Source organism: Lates calcarifer, linkage group LG11, assembly GCF_001640805.2.
Source record: "Lates calcarifer isolate ASB-BC8 linkage group LG11, TLL_Latcal_v3, whole genome shotgun sequence".
Classification (NCBI taxonomy): Eukaryota; Metazoa; Chordata; class Actinopteri; family Centropomidae; genus Lates; species Lates calcarifer.
In genome coordinates, this window is record NC_066843.1 from 15,831,538 (window position 1) to 15,851,812 (window position 20,275).

Consider the following 20,275-nt stretch of genomic DNA (forward strand, 5'->3'; position numbering starts at 1 on the left):
TTTAATCAGAATTTTGCTTATTAAACTGCTCAGAAAATAGCTCAGTATGGAATAATTAATTCCTCAATTACAAAGACTTATTGATCTCACCACAAGGTCAAATTAATTGCTGTTCTGAGATTTTCAATCATATCACATTACCTTCAGCAAAAGACAGAGTTTCCCCATTTCTCAGGGAATAGGCAAATGTGGACAACAGGTCATTATAATGCCCAAGAAAAATAGAAATTTGAACATCTGCAAAGCTTTCAAATCTGTCTTAAAACAATAGTCAGGTAGTGAAACAGGTTTACTTAGGGAGTTTTATTCAAAACATAAAGAAGGAATTTTAGACTAAAAGAACTGTAACTATACACACTTGACTTGTATAATTCCGACTGCTGAAGCCTCATGATAGCTTCAGATAACCTCTGGAATATATTTTTGGTTTACACTTTAGGAAGGGATCTCTTAAGAAATAGGATGAATGACTACAGCAAGCAAAACCTGTTTCAGTGATGAAATGGGCACCTGACTTGAAAATGCACCTGTCCTTTAACTAAACGCACCACATCATCACAATTTAGATTTTCCCTTCCCCTATAGTTATAAATACGCGTGTGTATTTGTGCACTACTGTGTTTAAGAACAAAAATGTTTACCTCTGTGTATATTTGTGCATACATGTGTTTCTCTGTGCGTGTTTGCAAATGCTAACGTGCTTCCACACCACAGGCAGAACCTCCACTGTTGTGCTCAGATGCATCAAAGTATCTGCAGAATTACTCCAGGCTGCCCAATAGCAAAACTCTCTCTAAGCCCAGTCCAACATGAGAGGGTTGGATTTATTTTATGCTTGTGTGTGTGTGTGTGTGTGTTTGTGAGTTAATGAGTATGTGTGTGCTTGCATGCACCTCCGTGTAGCCTTAATCTTACACCTGTGAAGAAAACACACACTGAAAACTTGAACACTGCTTAACACCACTTTGCCTGAAGTGCATTTCAAAACAGTTGTTTTAGCCATAGAGGTTTGTAAGCACTATAGCTGCAGTAAATTAGGTGTTTTTAACTGGAGTGAGAGGCAGAAAAATACATAAGAGCCCTCAATATCAAATGAATTAGTTTGTTAGATATTATTAGATTAGATACTTTTAGACAATCTGTAAGATTACTTCATATTACTGAGTCTCAATTTCTCCTCAATGACTTACTTTAGTGTTCTTCTCCAGCCTGAAGGAAATAAAGGAGGGGAAAGTAGGAACAATGAAGATGGAGAACAGACATCAAGATCAACAGCTACATACATGTCTGCTTTCTGAGTGAAAATCAAGCTGTTTGGGTCTTTCAAATTCAAACAAGAATATCATACATTAGTGACTGTGGGAGCTGTTTAGTCACACACACACACACATGCTCTTTTGTTTTAGGCTTCAGTGAGATGCTCACTGTGGAATAGATGTTAGCCTGGCATCCTCTGCTCCCCTCCATTAGCAGCTACAGAGTTGTTATCAACCAATCATCCGCCTCCCTCACATGCCCACCCATATCCTGGTCTGGCAAAGATGTATGTGTATGTGTGTTCACTTTTCATATGTGGAAACATGTTTGTGTTTATTCGTATGTGTGTGTCTATGTGTGTGTACGTGTCTGTGTGTGTATGCTCCCACTCCCCAGAGCTGTAACCATGCAGTCATCTAGTTTTCCACCCTCTTGTGACTCAACACTACTGCTCTGAAATCCTCATAGCATATTTTAACCAAGTGTGTGTGTGTGTGTGTGTGTGTCTTGTATGAGCCATGTTGTGGGGACATGAATGGATTCACACAGTGACAATGTGGGGACTACTTCCTTTTTTCGGGACTTCATCAAATCATTGCATTTTAAGGTGAGGACTTGGTTGGGGTGAAGTCAGGTTTAAGTTCAGGGCTAGGGTAAGAATTAGGGATAGGCAAGTGATAACTCTGACTCTGAAGTGATAAAAACAAGAATGTGTGTGACGATGTCTAATGTCTAAAAAAACAAACAAACAAACAAAAACATGTCTTTCACATTAGATTTAAAACATGTATTGTTGCATTGTTACTACCTGACAAAAACCCAAAATAGCACAAGGGGACACAACTGCAGAAGAGTTTAAGTACCATTTACAATGTTTAATTGGTACCATAATCCAATAAGGTATCGCTTATAAAGACTTTTTAAGCTTTAATTAATGATTAATACATCATTCTGTAATGCTTTGAAGATCAGTGATAAGGCATTAATTAAAACAACCCTTTGGGTTGCAAGGTTGTGGAAAATGACGCTGTGCTATCGCTTACATTTATTAGGGAGGCCCCTCCAAGACATCAAGTATGCAGTGATAATGTTAGTAAGTCATTAATAAAGAGTAATGGGTTTCTCGGTTTATAATAAGCCATCAGCAAAAGTTAGTAAGTCACCCATAAATATAAAAAAATAAAATCATTAATGAGGGGTTCTACAGTGATCCAGCAAGTCTGTAGCTGTAAATGTTAATGAGTGGTTTATGTATGGATTTTGGTCCAGATGTCCTGCAGCCCTTTTCCAGAAGGTGAGTGGTCAAACAGTCAATTAGAGCAGTCTTCCTGATGAATAAATAGCTTCGCTAAAATGATGGAGGAGGATTTTCCTACAACCAGGCACCTCAACAGTTCTTATTAATGGCTTATAACTGATCATTTATAAATAGTGCTTTATTAGGGAGTGGTATCCTTCTGTTATCTACTGTGTCTTTTGGGTAGATTTGTGAAAAACATGGTTATTTCCCTGCAGGCAATTACCCCACAGGTCTTTTTCTTATGCATCTATGCAAAGGAAACACATTTAACTGATTAGGTAGGAGTGGGTGACACTACAAAATTAGGTTTCAATAGGATATGAAGTTATAAAAGTGCCATAATCACCAATATACATAGTGAGATGGATACTACATATACCATTCATATCTCTCTCACTATTGTAATAATCAAAATGTAAGACACTACACCATACTGGTCTTGTTTTTTCTTTTATTAATTAGTCCCCTATTGTTTTAGTTTTTTGTTTGTTTGTTTGTTTTTGTTTTAGAGAGAAATACTTACATTTAAAGTACACAAAAAGCTGAAGCAGTTTGCCCAAAACTTCCCATGACTTTGTACAGACTAATACAACAGAAAATAAAATAGTAGCTTCTTACTTGAAAGGCCTGTTTGACGAGTAGTTGAAGGGTCTGTGAAACATTCTGCCAGGCACTTAAATCCTTAAAAAGATCAACAAATACCAACATGAGGTGAGTGAATCTAATGCACAAAATCATAACCATTTAAAATTACTGAATGCGCAGTACTATTTACTGAATGCTCCCTTAAAAAAATATTTTTACTATTAAAAACAGAGAAAGACAGCAGTTTCAGTTTGCATTTTTACAGTGTAACTTAGAAGAGCTTTGTTGCCCAGATTCCACTTTTTAAGCAGCCAGAGTGTACGAGCACAGTCAGAAAAACTGTACAAATAATAAAACCTAAAGTAAGCACTATTCTACAGAGTCAACCATACAAAACATTAGAGTAAACAATTCTGCAAAATGTTTGGACAGTCAGTTGCATCATTTTGCATCCCTTTCACATTTCAAAATTACCAATAAAACCTGAAAATGGCTGATGAAATATGGCTACCACTTAAACCAATCTGAATCTTAACAGCAAACTCAATTGAAATTTATATTGAACAGATTGTATGAGCAAGTAAGTGTAGAATTATAAATTCAAAAGACGGCATCAATCAAATTCACAATAAGTCTTTTACAGTCAAAAATATAGTCACAGTACACACAAACCTGTATTACCAATGTAACACAGCCAAAAATGGAAAGACTATTCAAACATATTTTTTTTCTAATCTATTTTCAGTGTCTAAACTGGTGTATCACAGCACTTGAAAATCTTTTCCACAATTAAGTACTGATACAGTACAGGAAAACTAATAATCACCATTGAAATGAAAAGGAAAACACAAAAATCCTTATTATGTACGCATTTCATCCCAACAAATTATATGTCAAGACTATATAAAGCTGCAGGAGCTTTCGTTCCCGTTTTTAAAAAAAATCCATTTATCATTTATCCATGAAATGTAGACAGGGAGTAAAACTACAGTATGGCAGTTTTCAAGACTAAAGCGTCCCAAATAACTACAAAAAACCTGTAATATGTAAACATGCAGCATTGGTGAGTATAGATGCAGAGTCTACATCAAGCTGTGTTGTTATATATAAGGTGCAGTAATGCGTAAACATTACTCAAACATGTTTACATTCAGATGGATTCATACCCAAGATATTCACACGTGAAATATAAGTACAAAATGTGTTTACATTTTTATAATGTACATTCTATAAATTGCATCACATAAAAAAATTAAGACACCGGGCTTCACATGTGACATATTAAAAGTGCTATTCTATATTTAAAAAAAGGCCAAAATATTAAATTTCATTTTCTCTTTAAAATTGTACCAAATAAATTGGACCATTTCAGTTTGTTTTGATGTTATTACCTGTAGGAATCACCATTTTGCACCTCAGTACCTTGTGAATACTGTATGGTAAACCACTTCACAGAGTATGAGGAAGTATCTCAGAAACATTTAACACTAGTGAGTTGTCAGTTGCACAAAGCATTTTTAGTTAAGATTTCTTTAGAGGGAGTTGTGATTGAAATCATCAAGGACATTATTTAGAGCACATCCTTAAATAGTTTTCCTTACTTCATGTCTTTTATCTTAAAGAATAAGCTAAATTCAGACAAATTAATTGGCTTTTACACATTTACAGGACAATGCTTTCCAGTTCTTTATAGGAAGCACTGCCTTTTTTCTTATAAAGAAAAAGTGTGCAATGTTTCTTTGGGAATTTCTTAAACCAACAAGTAACTTTCAATTAAGCTAAAGCCTGAATACTGAGGAGGTTTTGTGCAACAGACCCCAGGGTATTTATACATCATTTACCCCACCACCTATTTAATGCTACTGCACTGCAACAGTGGAATTTCACCTGAATTTTACCCGTAAAAAGTCGAGATTTTGATTGCAACTTCACACATTTTTGTAGGGCTGTTCCATTCTACCAAATACATGGCACAGTGGAACCACCATGAAATTTTGAAATCTGGGGCATGCTGTATGTACTGTATGTAATGTCTACTACTGTAATATGTTTCACCATTACATTATTACATTAGTGGCATAACATTTGTAGTAAAACTCAAGATTCAGTAAAGCATCATTTCAGGTTACAATATATTTCAAAATTATGGTTATCAAGCATTGGAGGGCAGCTTAAGACATCTCTCCAACCTATATACTATTATGTTGCTTGGAAATCACTGACTTCCACCTAAACTTTGGTTATTGATTACCTATATCTTTTTCCTGTAGTGGTATAATATAGATTATCGTTACTACAATAGGCACCTGGGGGGGAGTTTACATTCCAATTAGACAAAGGTCAAATAGACTGATATACCTTTTCACGGTAACATTGTGTCTGTGTCAAAGGAAAGATTAATTTATATGTAAGCAACAGGTACATGGCCCAGTTAATAGTCCCTCTCATGTGTCAACAAAACTGTTACTAAAGAAGAAAGAATAGAAATAGGACCTGCCTAATAAGTGTGTGCACAAAAATCAAAACGGCTGTGTGTAAATAAAATAAATAGGTCAAAGTGCTTGAAGATTCAATATACCAGTGTGTGAGAAGATACAGAGAGAGTGCTCTAATCAAATACTGAAGCCTCAGCAATCGATAACAAGTTTTTGTGTATGTGTGTAACCTTTGTAGGCTATAGACAGGAGTCCCATTGTATCTGCAGGTCAGAACTGTCCAGGAAGTCTGTGGAAAAGACACTAGGAGGCGTCTGGGGGCCCAGTGGGGCCAGTGTGGGGGTTTCCTCTTCCCTCTCTCCTCCCATGGTGAGGTCCAACCAATCCATACTGTCCAGCGCTTGCTGCTCCCTCTCGGCTTCCATGTTGAAGGTGTCCATGGGGGATGGTGGATGGTCCAGAATGCTGGGGGTGCACAGCATTTGGCTGTGGAGGTCATCAATTAAAGTTAACAGGCCACCAGGCTCCACCCCCAGGAGAGGCTTTCCAGTGGTGCTTTCAAGAAAGTCCTCCAGACGTCCACCTCCAACGTTACTGAGGTGCCGTTTCTCTTCTGTGGCATCAACCAGAGTCTGAAGCTCAGACTGCAGTGAGGTGGTGGGCTGCGGGCTGTTGCAGCTGGGCGGGATTGGGGGAGATAGCAACAACTGGAGTGGGGAGGGAGGAGGAGAGGAGGCAGAGGGGTATGGATTGAGATGGTCCAGAGACAAGTCTGGTGCTGGTTTGAAGGTGGTTGACATATCTGTAAGGAAACACACAGATCAGCTTATGAACACAGAATCTTAAAATTTCAACATCAGTGTGGGGGCTCACTCAGTGTAATTAATCATTATGAGAATAAACAGACCAGACAGTGTTATTGCATCTCACCTCCTGTCTGCAAAATGATGTCGATAAAATCATCTTCATGTCCTGTATCCTGAGGACACACACACACACACAGACAGAGAGAGAACAGCAACACATTAAACTTCAAATCTATATGTAAATTCACACACACACTGTAACTACATGACATGAGCACTTGATGTGACATGGTACGATGTAATGCTTAATACAAAGGGTACTAAGAAACAACCCCAAGGGCAGTAATAATCACATATTATTATGACCATTTGATTTTTTTAGCCTGGTGTGTGGTCTTCATGAAATAGCTTCAATGACAAAATCAGACATGCAGTGCATCATACTTTATCAGGTGAAGAGGCAGCTGACTTAATAGAAGCTGGAGACAGAGGACTAAACAAGACATCCAGACTAGAGCAGACCTCCTAGAGGAAATGAAGTGAGAGGAACAGAATGAAAAATAAAAAGTTTTAATACATTTCCCAGATATGGCAAAAGTTGGATTCTTGTTTAATCCAAAAGTTATCATGAAATCTTTTGCAATGTGACTGAATGATACAAGTCACCTTGAAGGATTATCCATGTCATCTGTAGATTACTTACAGTTTGAGAGGACGGTGATAAGGTGTTTCTCCCTGAGGGGGCAGTCTCCTGGTCCTTGAAGAAAGGCTGCAGACAGGGCGGCGCAGACAAACACTGAGCAGCTCCCTGTTGTGGTTGGTCTACAGATACCTGAAGTTCCCCATTCTGTGCCTATTTGTCATTATTAAAAAGAGTGGAAAAATAAATAATATAGACTAGTACCAGTAATAGAACAAAGGAAATCGCTAATCACTAATAAAGTTAATTATCCACCTTGGAATTTCTTTGCAGAGTGCACTTTTTTGGTTTTAGAAATGCCCTACAACAGTGATAGTTATGACTTGCTAAATATTTCAACCTTTTATCCAGCTAACTAGCTAACTATAAGTATTTATCCATCTCGTCCTCATCCTATCTCATTTAGCCATGTATTATTTTTCATTATTTGAAGTGTTCATTCATTACTAGTAAGCTAACTATTTAAGCCAATTCAACAATTTATCCAGTGTGTTTAAGGCTTAATTAAATATTTATCTTCTAACTCAATATAATTTTTTTTATATGAATCAAAAGTTTTTTTTTCTTTTTTTAAATTTACAATCTTTCCATGCACCCCCAAGTGAGTGCAGATATACCTCCTGGGATACTAGCACCCCTGGCTGAGATCCTCTGCCCTACAACACATCTGTACACTCCCTCACCAGCCAAGAATTTCTTGAAATTGTTCTAAACGTTAGTCCTCCCTGCCAGCCCAGTATTTAAAATGCCATAGGTGGGGTAAAGAGATGAGGAAAGACTGCTGATAACAGCAGTACTGCCATACATTGTTCCACTAAATCTTGACATTTTTTTGAGGTGGGCTTTGCCCCGAAGACCCGGAGAACCAGCACACCTGTACTCCAGATACAGAGATACTGTACATCTCAATTAACCGAGATGTGATGGAGTCTTTATTCCTCCTCCATTAACAACATAAATCATAGTAATGAAGGATGTCGTTAAAGTAATTAGCAAAGCAATAATAATCAGCATCAGCCTAGTGTCAGACACTCTTATCAAGGACTGCTGTCATTGTCTCAAACAGCATACGTCATTAATTTCCACGGACTCACTGGAGCAGTTTCACTCTCATTCTCTGTCTCTCTCTTTATGGAGTATTAACAGACTGCTCTGTTATTGTACTTGTGATGGAAAAAGAGGCTCTGGGGTTTGGTTAAGAATGAAGTGCATGATGGGGATCCATGAGATGATGTGTAAAGGAGATGTTATGAATATTTAAACTCTTTCGCAGTGCCTTGGTTTAAGGCTTAACATCTGTTGTTGGCTGGCTATTTGGTGGTGGCAAAGATACCCCATCTGGAATTTTTAAAGGGTCTAGTCACCTAAATGACAAAACAAACAAAAAACACATACATTTTCTGACACTCCTTGTCATAGCTAGCCCCGTAAAAAGGTTTGGCTTATCTTTTGTGGTTTTGAGATATTTGTCTAGATTTATGCCACCTAATACAATAGAGGTGAATGGAACTTTGTTTATTGCACTCAAAGCATTGAAAATTTACATCTGAAAGTGTTCCCCCAGATGTCCTTGTTAATACAGTGGACACTGTGGACAATTTAGTTGAAACTATTGCTTCCTGAACTTAGAAACACTCCCAATGAAATCTGTTGAGTAAATGTTCTGCAGCATGACCATTTCTTAAATGTCTATACAGTAGTTTAAGAATGTAAAAGAACTTCAAAAGGTCATGATTAGTGCACAACTGAGAATCACACTTTCTTCTACTTACTTTCTACTTACTTTCCTGTTCTATAATGCTACTCCAGCTAGTTTGATTCCGACTACAAACTCAGACCATAAATGTCTTGATCTAAACCTCACCATTGTGTTTTGTTGCTTCTGAAATCCCATGTGCATGTTCTGTTTGGATTGATTGTCAGCTTTGAGCAGCTGGACAGGGTTATGACCTGGCAGCTTGGCTGGAGTAGACTGTAGTCGCTAGTGGAAGAAAAAGAAATGAAACAGTGTGGTTAGTGATGTTAAGCAGTGCTGGAGATTGTGTACTTCTATTGTAGTAACTGTTGAACCTGTGATTGTACTTCTACTACTTAAAAAATCTGGATTTATACAAGAAAAAACAAACGAGTGGACTGCTGAGAGCCAGTTTATGTACCTGAAGAGTGATGTGATTGGTTGTTTTTCCCTCAGGTGCATCGCGTCTTTGGTTCTCTGTGAGGTGATTAGTCAGTGCAATCAGGAAGTGGTTGCCGTTGCTGTCTGTGACCAGGGCTGGGGTGGAGTCACTCTTAAGGAAATCCAGCGGGAAAGAGGGGGCCGAGCCTGACTGCTGGTTGATGGACTCTTGAGACACCTGTACAAAACCAGCAGTAACTATTATGACTTTTATATCTCCATACCAGTATGCCAAAATGGTACATACTAATTCAATCAAATGTCATCTGTCATTAAAAGAATATTCCAAAGTCTGACCAGTTCAGGACCTTTATGAGGAGGTCCTGAAAGTGGATTAATGAGGAAATCTGACACCAAAATCTATGTGCTCTAGATATCGTAGAACCCATTCCTTACCTGTGGTGACTGCTGCACCTGTTGTTTCTGTTGTATTAGCACCTGTTGTTGCTTCACATGTATCTTGGTCTGTATCTGGATTTGTTGTGGCTGTTTCGTCTGCTGCTCTTGCCTCATTTGCTGCTGTAACAGCAATTTTTGTTGCTTCATTAGAATCTGTTGCTTCAGCTGCATCTGCTGTTGATGTTGTTTTGACTGCTGATGCTGTTGTGACTGCAACAGTTGCCTCTGCTGCTGCTGTTTGAGCTGCTGTTTGTGAGATTTCTTCTTTCTCTGCTGAGAGAGTTTCTGCAGGTTCTGTTGACTCTCCAGCATCTGACTGCGATTCTGAATGGTCTGCTGCTGGTTCTGAATGTTTTGCTGTTGCTGTAGCAAGAGTTTCTGTATGGCCTGTTGCTGGGCCAGCTGCAGAGTGGCCTGCTGGAGACAAATGCGTTGTTCTTGTTTTGTCTGCGGCTTGATGTGCAGCTGAATCTGCTCCTGTGCATCCTGAGAGCAAGACTGTGGTAATCCATGACAGTCTAGTGATTGCATAGTTGTCTCTGACACAACGTCCTTTGTCTCAGTGGCTTCCTGTTTGACGGTAACCTTGGTGACATCCATGTCACATGAAACAGATGATGTTTGAGGGGGCACTGGAGCATGGCCAGAAGAGAGAGGGACACTGGGCTTATCGGGAGGTTCTTGTTTTACTCTTACAAGAACCACTGGCTCTGAAACTCGCCCCCCTCTCTTCCCATGCTCCAGCTGCATCCTCAGCAACTCAACCAGCCTCTGTTTCTGCCTCAGCATCCTGGTCAACTCCTCTATCTGCTTATCTTTCTCCTGCAGCATCTTGTCTTTGTCAATATTCAGTGCAGGAGCTGTGGTTGTAGTGGTGGGAGCAGCTGATGAGACCAGGCAGTGTTTCTGCAGAGAGACTGGCTTTGAAGAGAACTGGCAAGGAGCTGGGGTGGAGCACGGGGGCTCCTCTTTAATATTCGTTGGAAGTTGAGCATCTGAACATGGCTGAAGACTCAGCTGGGTGAGAGGCGAACTCATCTAGACAGAAAGAGAGAGGATTAAAATAAGTAAGTGCAAGAGCTTGACTGATCTTGGTAATCCGCCTAATAGTGGTAGACTGACCAAAATGCTGACATTGCCATTCCCAGGCAATGACACTAGCATGGCTAACACAGGTATTTTGTGATTGTCAATATTGGTTCATAAGTAGAACAACTTCAAATATATTTGACTACATTTAAGCACAGTTGACTGTACTACTTTTAGATGTTATTAAGATTCAGTGTTTGTTGCCTGAGCTATTGATAGACTTTGTTTTCTGTGCATGAGTTGTTAGCTTCAGCATTACATTACTTCCAGTGCCCATAACCGCTTGGACTCTGAGCCCATCAGAATTTAATGCGCCAGTGTCCTGTAATTTCCACTTGTAGCTGCAGAGGCCGCTGCTGCTATTGTTCAGCAAAAGTTACATATTGTCTCTTTAACAGCCATACTCAAATGTGTAAGAGGGGTGAATAATGGTCATATGCTTCTGGGGTTATACAGTATAAGATTGATTCAACATATCACAGTGAAAAAAATCCTACCATTTCCCCCAAAGGGTCGCTGTTAAAGCTGGTATCCTCTGGACTCATGGTGGCCGGTGGTTGGTCAGAGGGGGTGAGGGAGATAGGTGGTGGTAGTGGTGAGATGGTGCCACTAGAAGTCATGAGCTGAGGAGTGGCTATAGGTGAGGTGGCACTTCTACCTGCATTAGCTATGCAGAGATCAGAATGGGTGATTTGACATTTGGCAGACAACACAAATATGCATTGTCTTTACTGTTTCCCACATTTTACTCATTTTTTGAGCACTGATTTATCCATGGAAAATCAACCGAATAAGCATGCTCTTCATCAGTAATTCACACTAAAGTAGGGCGCTTGTATATGCGATAACTGCTGCAGAGGGAACACGCTTGACTAATACATAATTCTATGACAGAATTTTATTACAAGCAAAAAAAATGCATGTGCTGCCTGTAAGTGAGGCTCAGAGGAAATCATCAGCAATCTGCAATTACCTGACTGATTTGTCAGAGAGGACGTCTGGTGGCACTGAAACTGCTGTTGTGATGTGCTGTTGTTGGTGGTGGCTGCAGCAGTTTTGGAGGATCTCGCCGCTTCTTCAGCCTCTGGCCCTGTGGTACCCCCTGCTGTCGGAGAAGAGGTAGTGTCACTGCCTCTGTTCAGCTCCTGGTAGGTCCTCAGCCTCTCAATGAGGTCGTTCTTGGTGCCGGAGACTGGCAAGCTGCGCAGCTTCAACTGGGACTTCAGTTCCGCAACCTGACAGAAGACGGAGTAAAAGAGAAATTGAGATTGAAGGACAAGAGCATGGAGAAGCAGAGAGATGAGGATAAGTGCGAGAGGAAAATTGAAAAGGATCAAAAGAAAAAGAGGAGAGAAAACAAAGAGACAGTGTAATCCATCACTGTCTCTCTCTTTGTCAGCTCTGAGTTGACAGGCCACTTTGCAATGACAAAATTTTGTTAACAGGATTTTTTACATACATCAAGTTACATCCACAAGTTACTCTATCGACTCAACAGCTTGTAGACAGCAGAGAGAGCTGATTATACACACTGTGCCGATTCTAGACTGCAAATGTATTTTAGTATGTGTCCACTCATCACCAATGCTGCTAACGTCATGAGACTGAGACATAAGGGATGATGAGGGATAATGATCTAACCTTCATCTCATCCAAGTTTGGAGGCAGAGACACTGGTTTGGTCCCACCTAGAGGAGCAGAACCATGACGGCTGTGACTGCCCTGGATAGAGGTGGCAGTTGAGGGGGCGATGAGAGGTTGAGGAGAGGAGGAGGTGGTTGTGGAATTAGAGGAGGAAGATGGCTGTTGATTTTTCTGAGATCTGTTGGGATGAAAGGCAGAGGGAGGAGAAGGACAGTGATCTCTACACATCTTTTAAACAACAGTTTTGAACACCACCTTGAATTCTGAGCTGTCAAATAAACAGCTTCCCTCATTCCCTCGAGATGAAGCTGATATTAAACTCCTTCAACCTCAAAGAATAGTGAGGAGAGGCTGTTTTTCTGGTTGCCTCATATTCAGGGTGCATGCTCCCAGACAAACTCCCCACTCACTTGGGTGGTGCAGGCAGGATGGCGTGGTAGTTATAGTGCTGTTGCTGCTGACTGAGGATCTGGAGCTGCAGGAAAAGCTGCTGCTGCTGGAGGATTTTGGCATAAGATGAGTCCAGATGGGGAAGAGGCTCTTTATCCCCCTTCTGGTCAGGAGGGATGTACTGATGGTACTTTAACTTCTTTATCTAGGATGCAACAAATTAACAATATAATAAATCATTATTTTAGAACTACATTGCTGTTTCCATGGCTAATATTAATTTCCTCTATGGTTTAGATGTGCTGGTTCATGGAATACTATTGTTAGTATTCACTACCTGTTCCAATTTAGCAACAGTATTGCTTACAAGTCTAAACACAGGAACAGACATCTACCTTTGGCTTGTTGTCCTTGGGTTTCTTGTGTCTCTGGGCAGAGCGGTCAGAGTTTGGTTTAGGCTGGGACTGAAAAAAGAGAAGTAATGTTGACAATTGTACACTGTAAACAGTTATTCAACTGTATCCTTCATTTTTTATATGATGTCAGAATAACAAAGAACTTTAAAGCTGCATTAATTTTTGTGTGTGTGTGTGTGTTTGTGCATTTCATTTACCACATGGGGGCAGTACAGTGAGGCATAACACAACACTTAATATTACAGCCTATGTAAGTGTATATGGGGACTATGCACAGACATGGAGCAACATTAAGATTCATGTCATGGGTCATATTTGTGGCCACCTGATGAATGTCCATAGTCCATATTCGCCCTACTTGTCGTTCTTCTGTCTCCACTAAGTCCTGAGAAAAGATTCTGTCTCTTACACTATGTTCACCACCTAGACACTAACTATGCCTGACTGCTGTTTGATGCTATGTAGATAGTTTAAAAGTGGGTTTATTGGAGCTGCAGCTGAAAAGGGGTTGACAATTAAACCAAAACACTGGGCTGAAAGATGCTAAATGGTCAATAGAGTTAATGGGAGTAGCAGCTGTTCATGTTCTGGACTGAATGTAAATATTTCCTGCTCTGCTTCACATGTTTTGCATAATGTCTTTGAGCAACCCCCGTCACATTACATTTAGACATGTGTTCCATTATTAATAGAAAATATTGACAGCAGCTTTAAATCTATGTGAAGTGGTGAATCCAAGGCCAGTTCAAACTGAATTTATTTCCCAGTTATTCAGTAAGGCACTCTGAAACCATTATTGTTTGGTTGGCCTTGAGAGGCATCACTTACCTTGATCTGAGAGGTAGTACCCATCCTCTGGGCAGATGGTATTGCTGTCCCATTGGTCAGCTTCAGTGAAGGGGAGGACCCAGAGATTGATGGGAGAGGAGGAGCTGGAGGAGGGACCTGATCGAAAAGATTAAACTGTATAATGACATTACAACTGTGGCACAGTGCCACTGTACAATTATGATATGAAAATTCAACTTAATAGGCCCTAGCAGTTGAATTTACTGTGCACTCCAGTTTTACAATTTTGCATCCGTTAACATGTCAGCCACACGTTGCCATTAATTCAAGTCATCCTACCTGTGTAGGAGATGGGATGCTGCTCCCAGCCAGTGTCTCTGGTGGAGAAGGCAGAGGTCCCAGGCCCAGAGGTGACTCCTGGCCTGCTGGATGTTCTGGAGATAGACTGTCATTACTGTCCTCGTCACATGAAGAGTTATCACCTGAAGTCTTTGAGACCTGTGTCTCTGAGGGGTAGGAGGGATTGTGTGTAAAGGAAGAAAGGAAAGAATTGATATTAATTTGAGTGTGTGTGCCTGTCTTGCTTTTGTACATCACTACAAGCAGGCAGGCCAAACAGTATACTTTTGTCTCCTGCATTTACTTGTGCTGAGCTAATGGATTCCACCCTACAATCCAAACTGTGCCAATGAACTAACACCCTGTAAGTGCCCCAAAAGTCAGCCAAAATTATCACCAATGCCTCCTCAACAAGTATCAGCTACACATCACTGCATGCACGTGTTAATGCTTCTCTGACTGTGTGAAATGCTCCAAACACACACACATACAGACACACACACACAAGCTCCAGTGTCTGTTCCAGAGCTGTCAACCAGTGCATTTATCGCTACAGAGAGTGTGATGGCAGCTTCTGAACCTAAAAACTTGTCCTGTCTGCACGCACATCATGCCCATGAAAGCCAGTTTTACAGGATAAGATGATATCTTTTCTTTTGTCCATGGTGTAGCCAGGATGAGCCAAGCTTTATCCTAGTGATACACTGCCTCCCTTCATCTAAATTCACTTTCAGCACAGCCAAATAAATCCATCCACCTCATTCATACCAGTTGTTATGTGACAGATGGCATCTCTGTGAGGAATGACATTATGCTGAGAACTCAGGAGGATCAGTTGTGTAATTTACGCTATGAATGCATTAACAGTTTATTATGTCAGCCTCCTGTGCTACTAATGATATTCTCCTTACAAAATGTTTTCCATGAAATAAAAATGCAGATATATATCAGGAAAAGTATGTCAAAAAACAACTCAATAAGCATAGCTAAGAAGCAAAACCCTAGTCCTCCTGCTAATTTCTCCCTAAAGGGATATCATATAATCATCTCATTATTATGTAGACTTATGAGTCTTTACAGGGATTTAAGGAATAAAGGTACCTGCCAGGATCCCCTGGACTACTATAGAGAGACTACTTTTGCTGGTTGGTGTGTGATATTTTAATTACAGGAGCTGCTATGGGCTCCAGCAGACAGCTATGTAAAATACACCGCTGGCCATTAATTTACCATCAGCAGGCGATGATGAAAAGACAACATGGGGTTGATTTAATACCCTCTGATCCAATAATATGATGACTTCCCTACCACTGTGCTGCTGCCAGTCGTGTGTCTGTGTGTCGTGCTTTGTATGTTTGTATGTTTGTATCTTTGCATGTCAAGTCTGTGTAACTCCCGTGTTCCCCGGTGCTCCCGCAGTAAGTGGCGGTAATGCAATTGTGTTTATTGTGATGTGGTGACAGAGATGGATAATCCACTGACACTGTATCTTATTGAATCTCAGCAATCCTCCTCCCACACATCAATCAAGCAGCTGGACCCACTGTCTCTGATCTCATCCTCTTATGTTTGACAACACTGGCACTGGACCAAGGATATACAATAAAAATTAGATAGTACTGCTCCTTTGGTTCTTTTATTGTTGATGTTGAAATGGAAAAAGATGAAATTGGGGTCATTATATCTGTCACAATGCCCAAATTACAACAGAGTAAAATCACATTCATTCATTTAGAGACCTAACTCTTCAATTAGTATGTAATTCTCCCTAATAAAAGATAATGGGTTTTATTAACAGACACTGTGGCTATTTAAAGCTGACAGCAGTAAGAGGGGAAGAGGTGTCTTTACTTTGCGTCTGTCAAACAGGGATGAGAGCATGCGTGATTTACCATATCCTAGTTTAACCTCTTTAAACCCACAGCAGAGGCTATATGAGGCATGGATACTCAGGTGTGTGACATGCTTCTGTGTACGTACTGGATGGAAATGTGTGTATTTGTTTTAAGTGTGTGTGGTGAGGCATCTGTGTGGGTGCCTGTTTGCGAGTGTGGCATCTGAGAGGGAACATCGGTATGTTCATAATAGCTGGAGGAGGGGGCCAGGAGGGACATCCTGTCAGGAGCCTAAAAGTGTGGGTGTGTTGTGATATATTACACATTTGAATTTATATTACTTCTCCTTCCTCTAAATACAGTATCTACAGGGGTTATTTTATTTAAAGGTGTAGTCAGAATGCTGTGGCCTCTAGGGGGCAGAAAAACAGCAAAACAAGCTGACAGATGATTGGCCAATAGGAAATCAAAGTAGCTAATGTGTTAGGAAACTATTATCCATGTATACACCCTGGCAACATGGATGACATTAGTCTTTAATTAGAGTCATGTTTTTCAACTACCTGATGAAATAGAGACCAATATTCACTCCTTTCTCAGCTCAGTTGACCTTCATTAATGATAGCATTTAAGGCCATTTCAAAGAATGACTAGAACTCCTGTAATGCAGATCAAAGAGTTAAAGCTGAAGCTAGCTTTCATTACTCACAATGCTGGTATTGTTGTTGTGTTTGAGGTGAAGAAGCCTGTGGTTAGTTTACTGTAATCAATCATGAATAATTCAAGGCGTATGTTAAGCTTATAATTGGCTCCACCAGTCAGAAATCATTGTGAGAGGAGTGAATTACAGTCCAGCCAAAGAACTGGCAACAGCCCAGGAAACAGTTCATTTGGTGAAAAACTGTAGAAACACTGGATTAACTTCAAAAATAGGGCTGTTGCTACAACTAACTTACAGGTGCTCTCAAGCTTGGACCTTCTGTAGATTAGGGGACAAGGTGAAACCCATGACTGACCTGAGAGACCTGCATATTCAGGAGAAACTTCAAATGTCAGCTGAAGCCTGGCTAGCTGTTGATAATGATAGTACTTACCTATGATGGCCTGTTTAATACTGGAGTGAATAGGTAGGATGTTTTTGTGAATCAGCTCCATGGGGCCCGGCCGGTGGGAGATCTTATCGTTCAAATCATCAGCAAGGCGAGCTCTCTTCAGCTGCAGTTGCTTGGCCTGGAGTGATGGCTCTGCTGACGTCTCTGAAAACACCCACAAACCACATGATGGACAATTTTACCAATGTGCTAGGATCCTCAGAAGTTATTTGTCAAACTGGCCTAAGCTCCAGAAAAACATGAGAGGCACTGTGTAGCACTTACCCTCCAGGATGTGCATCCTGATCAGTTCAGATCGCTCCGGTCGACTCCTGATCTTCCTCTTGAGATAGTCCTCAGTCTGAAGAGAGAAAAAAATTTGTACCACATTAGAATTTTTCAGTAATTGTTTTCTCACCAAGTATTTATCCATTACATTTAATTATCTCATTCATTTATCCTTTTCTTTTAGCTAACTATTTTAACCATTTATCTCATTGTTATTTTTTCAGTCAGTTTGCTAATGGTTGTTGTGTGTTTGTGCTAGAGCTCACTCAATATGTCAAGATATATATTATATGTACTTTTTTTTTTTAGTTGAGCTACTCCACATTCTTTCCATGCACTCATAAGCAACTGCAGACATACTCCCTATAGTACAAGAGCAAGCTGGGAATCCCTGATTTTGTGGATACTTTTATACACTGAACCTTATATTCCAAAAAGAGTATTCATTTTCTGTGCACATGGCCATATCAGCACTTATTTCTCTTTTCTAGCATTTTCTCTGTTACATGATTATTCAAGAGTCACTGTAATGATGTGACATGTTACAAAACAGAGAATTACAGGCTGTCTCGCTTGAATTCGTCCAGTTTTGACTCCGTGATTGATTTGAGGGTGTCACACTCACCCGAGCTCGCTCCAAGCTCCGTCTCTGTTCATGGAAGGCAGCTGAACTTTTCAGTGCTTGAGGAATAAAGAGACAGCAGTGCAAAAGTGGAGAAAAAGAGAGGGAGAGGGAGAGAGAGGGAGAGAGAGAGAAAGAGAGAGGGCATTAACATGGCAGTGTGTACATTCATACCACTGAGGGGAAATGGAGAGCAAAATGGCTTTGAATGGCTCTTTGCTTCTTCAGTTCAGTTTCAGTTCAGTTTGAATAGGTTTACTGGTGGTGAGGATTATTGCTCTCATATTACCAAAGCTTTTCCTTTTCTCACATTGGAGTTCCATGTCAGTGTCATAACTGTCACTGTACGGACTTGCATGCTTCTAAGCCATAGAATAAAATGCATAATAGCCTGGGCACTGGTGCCATTAACAGGCTCTGTAAAAGGCCAAAAATCACAAGTCAAGAAGAAATCTAATGAGATGGACTCCAGTTCAAGGAGCCTCTCTAAAGCAATGGAATTTATGGAAGCTGTTCAGCATTCACAAATGACTCAAGGAAGACTTCCTGTAGGCCTATGATTATGCAAACACCCAGGGATTAGTGGTACTGGAAACCTAAAAGCCTAAAGGGTTGTGATGACACCAACATGCTGAGTTAAATTCAGCATATCAGTACAGTTTTGTCTCTAAGACATTAAGGCCAAAAACAAAAGACAATCTCAAACTATTAAATAATGTTATATTACATGTAAGAATATGTTTTCAGGACGGTTATTGAAAAGCAGCATCTCCATTGTTTGGTATCAGAGCCACACGTATAGAGGTAAAATTTACCTGCATTTTGTAAACACAATTGAAGATTTTATCTGCTCAGTGACAGTTAAACATATAAAGCTGTCTTTTTTGGAGCTGTACATTGTACTTCTCATGCATGACATATGTTCATTTGTTGACCAATCCCCTAAAGCAAAGGCAGTAAGATAGGACAGATAAGTTAAATGAACGAAAAGTGGTTGAGGCTGTAAAATAAGTTAAACACTGGTATAATGTCAATGTGACACTTTTTGCAGGAGGATTAAGGAGTGAACATAATAGGTAAAGGCTGCAAGTGTTTGGTGAAATCAAGCTCCAATACACAAACTATATATTTCAAGGTAGTAAGAAATGCCTTGAGTTGCCTTGCTTTTGTTACTAAAACATAATGAAATATAATGAAATATTGGGAAGGTATTAAGATATGAAAACACTAATACCAGACAAGGTCAGTGTCCACATCTATTTGGGTGAGCGGTGTATGATTTGTAGCCCCTTGTAAGACAACTTTCAGACATTATAATCATCTTAAACATACAGACAAGACAAGCAAGAAATTTTGGCCAAGCAGTGCAATATTTGTGACTGCTGAGTCAATCACAGAGCGTCAACTGAACTGAGCATCAATGAAGTGAAGATGGATGTAGCGAAAACCTGACCAGCGAAGATATCGTTTGTATGGGAGTAAAGACCCTCACATTAAAGGTGAGAGCACTTTAATTCCATAGACACAATTTAATTTCAGATCCCATGTGCCGGAGCTAACACAACTGAAAATGTCTCGCTGTCTCAATACTTTCTGACTGTACGCAGACTCACAGACACACACATACACACAGGCTGTACATACACACCAGTGGTGTGACTGGATTAGCAACCCTTGGGCAAGACTGCTGGTACCTGCTTAAGCCTCAGTTCACGTCGCTGAGCACTGTCACACTGCTGGTACATACTCACTCTTGCATACCCTGGGGACATCAACCCTCTTAGACCTCTCACCCATCCACAAGGGGGTTATGTTGCCCCCTTGAGGGCATATGAACCAGCCTGTCAGTCAGCTACATGGGAAAGGAGCAGTGGGATGGAGGGAAGGATGGATGGATGAGTACAGAGTAAGGTTTTGGAGACGGGGCAAAAGTGAAAGGGATAGAAATAGATAGGAAGAAGATGGAGAATCAGAAAACAGATTGAGGGAGGACGGGGAGAGGAGATAAATGGAGAGAGGCAGCTGGAAGAAAAATGGAATAACAGACCGAAGGGCAAATGAGGGGGAGGAAATAGAGAGTTGTGGGATGAGGTCAGAGAGAAAAGGCCCTATTA

At 40.3% G+C, this 20,275-nt stretch overlaps 1 protein-coding gene across 4 annotated transcripts in view; it reads right to left on the bottom strand.

Moving 5' to 3' along the window:
- Positions 1–288: 288 nt before the first annotated feature.
- Positions 289–20,275, bottom strand: part of LOC108881108 (myocardin-related transcription factor A) — an 86,709-nt gene continuing 66,722 nt past the window's right edge. For all 4 annotated transcript variants that reach the window (XM_051073668.1, XM_051073669.1, XM_051073667.1 and 1 more), the window contains 17 exons: positions 18,165–18,220; positions 17,537–17,612; positions 17,255–17,416; positions 14,326–14,492; positions 14,026–14,142; positions 13,177–13,245; positions 12,802–12,986; positions 12,389–12,569; positions 11,721–11,982; positions 11,245–11,414; positions 9,656–10,696; positions 9,240–9,437; positions 8,948–9,064; positions 7,087–7,236; positions 6,828–6,908; positions 6,508–6,556; positions 289–6,379 (listed from right to left, as the gene is read on the bottom strand). In XM_051073668.1, coding sequence (XP_050929625.1) covers positions 5,817–6,379; positions 6,508–6,556; positions 6,828–6,908; positions 7,087–7,236; positions 8,948–9,064; positions 9,240–9,437; positions 9,656–10,696; positions 11,245–11,414; positions 11,721–11,982; positions 12,389–12,569; positions 12,802–12,986; positions 13,177–13,245; positions 14,026–14,142; positions 14,326–14,492; positions 17,255–17,416; positions 17,537–17,612; positions 18,165–18,220 — 3,644 coding nt within the window. In that variant the 3' untranslated portion in view covers positions 289–5,816. The remainder of the gene's footprint in view (positions 6,380–6,507; positions 6,557–6,827; positions 6,909–7,086; positions 7,237–8,947; positions 9,065–9,239; positions 9,438–9,655; positions 10,697–11,244; positions 11,415–11,720; positions 11,983–12,388; positions 12,570–12,801; positions 12,987–13,176; positions 13,246–14,025; positions 14,143–14,325; positions 14,493–17,254; positions 17,417–17,536; positions 17,613–18,164; positions 18,221–20,275) is intronic.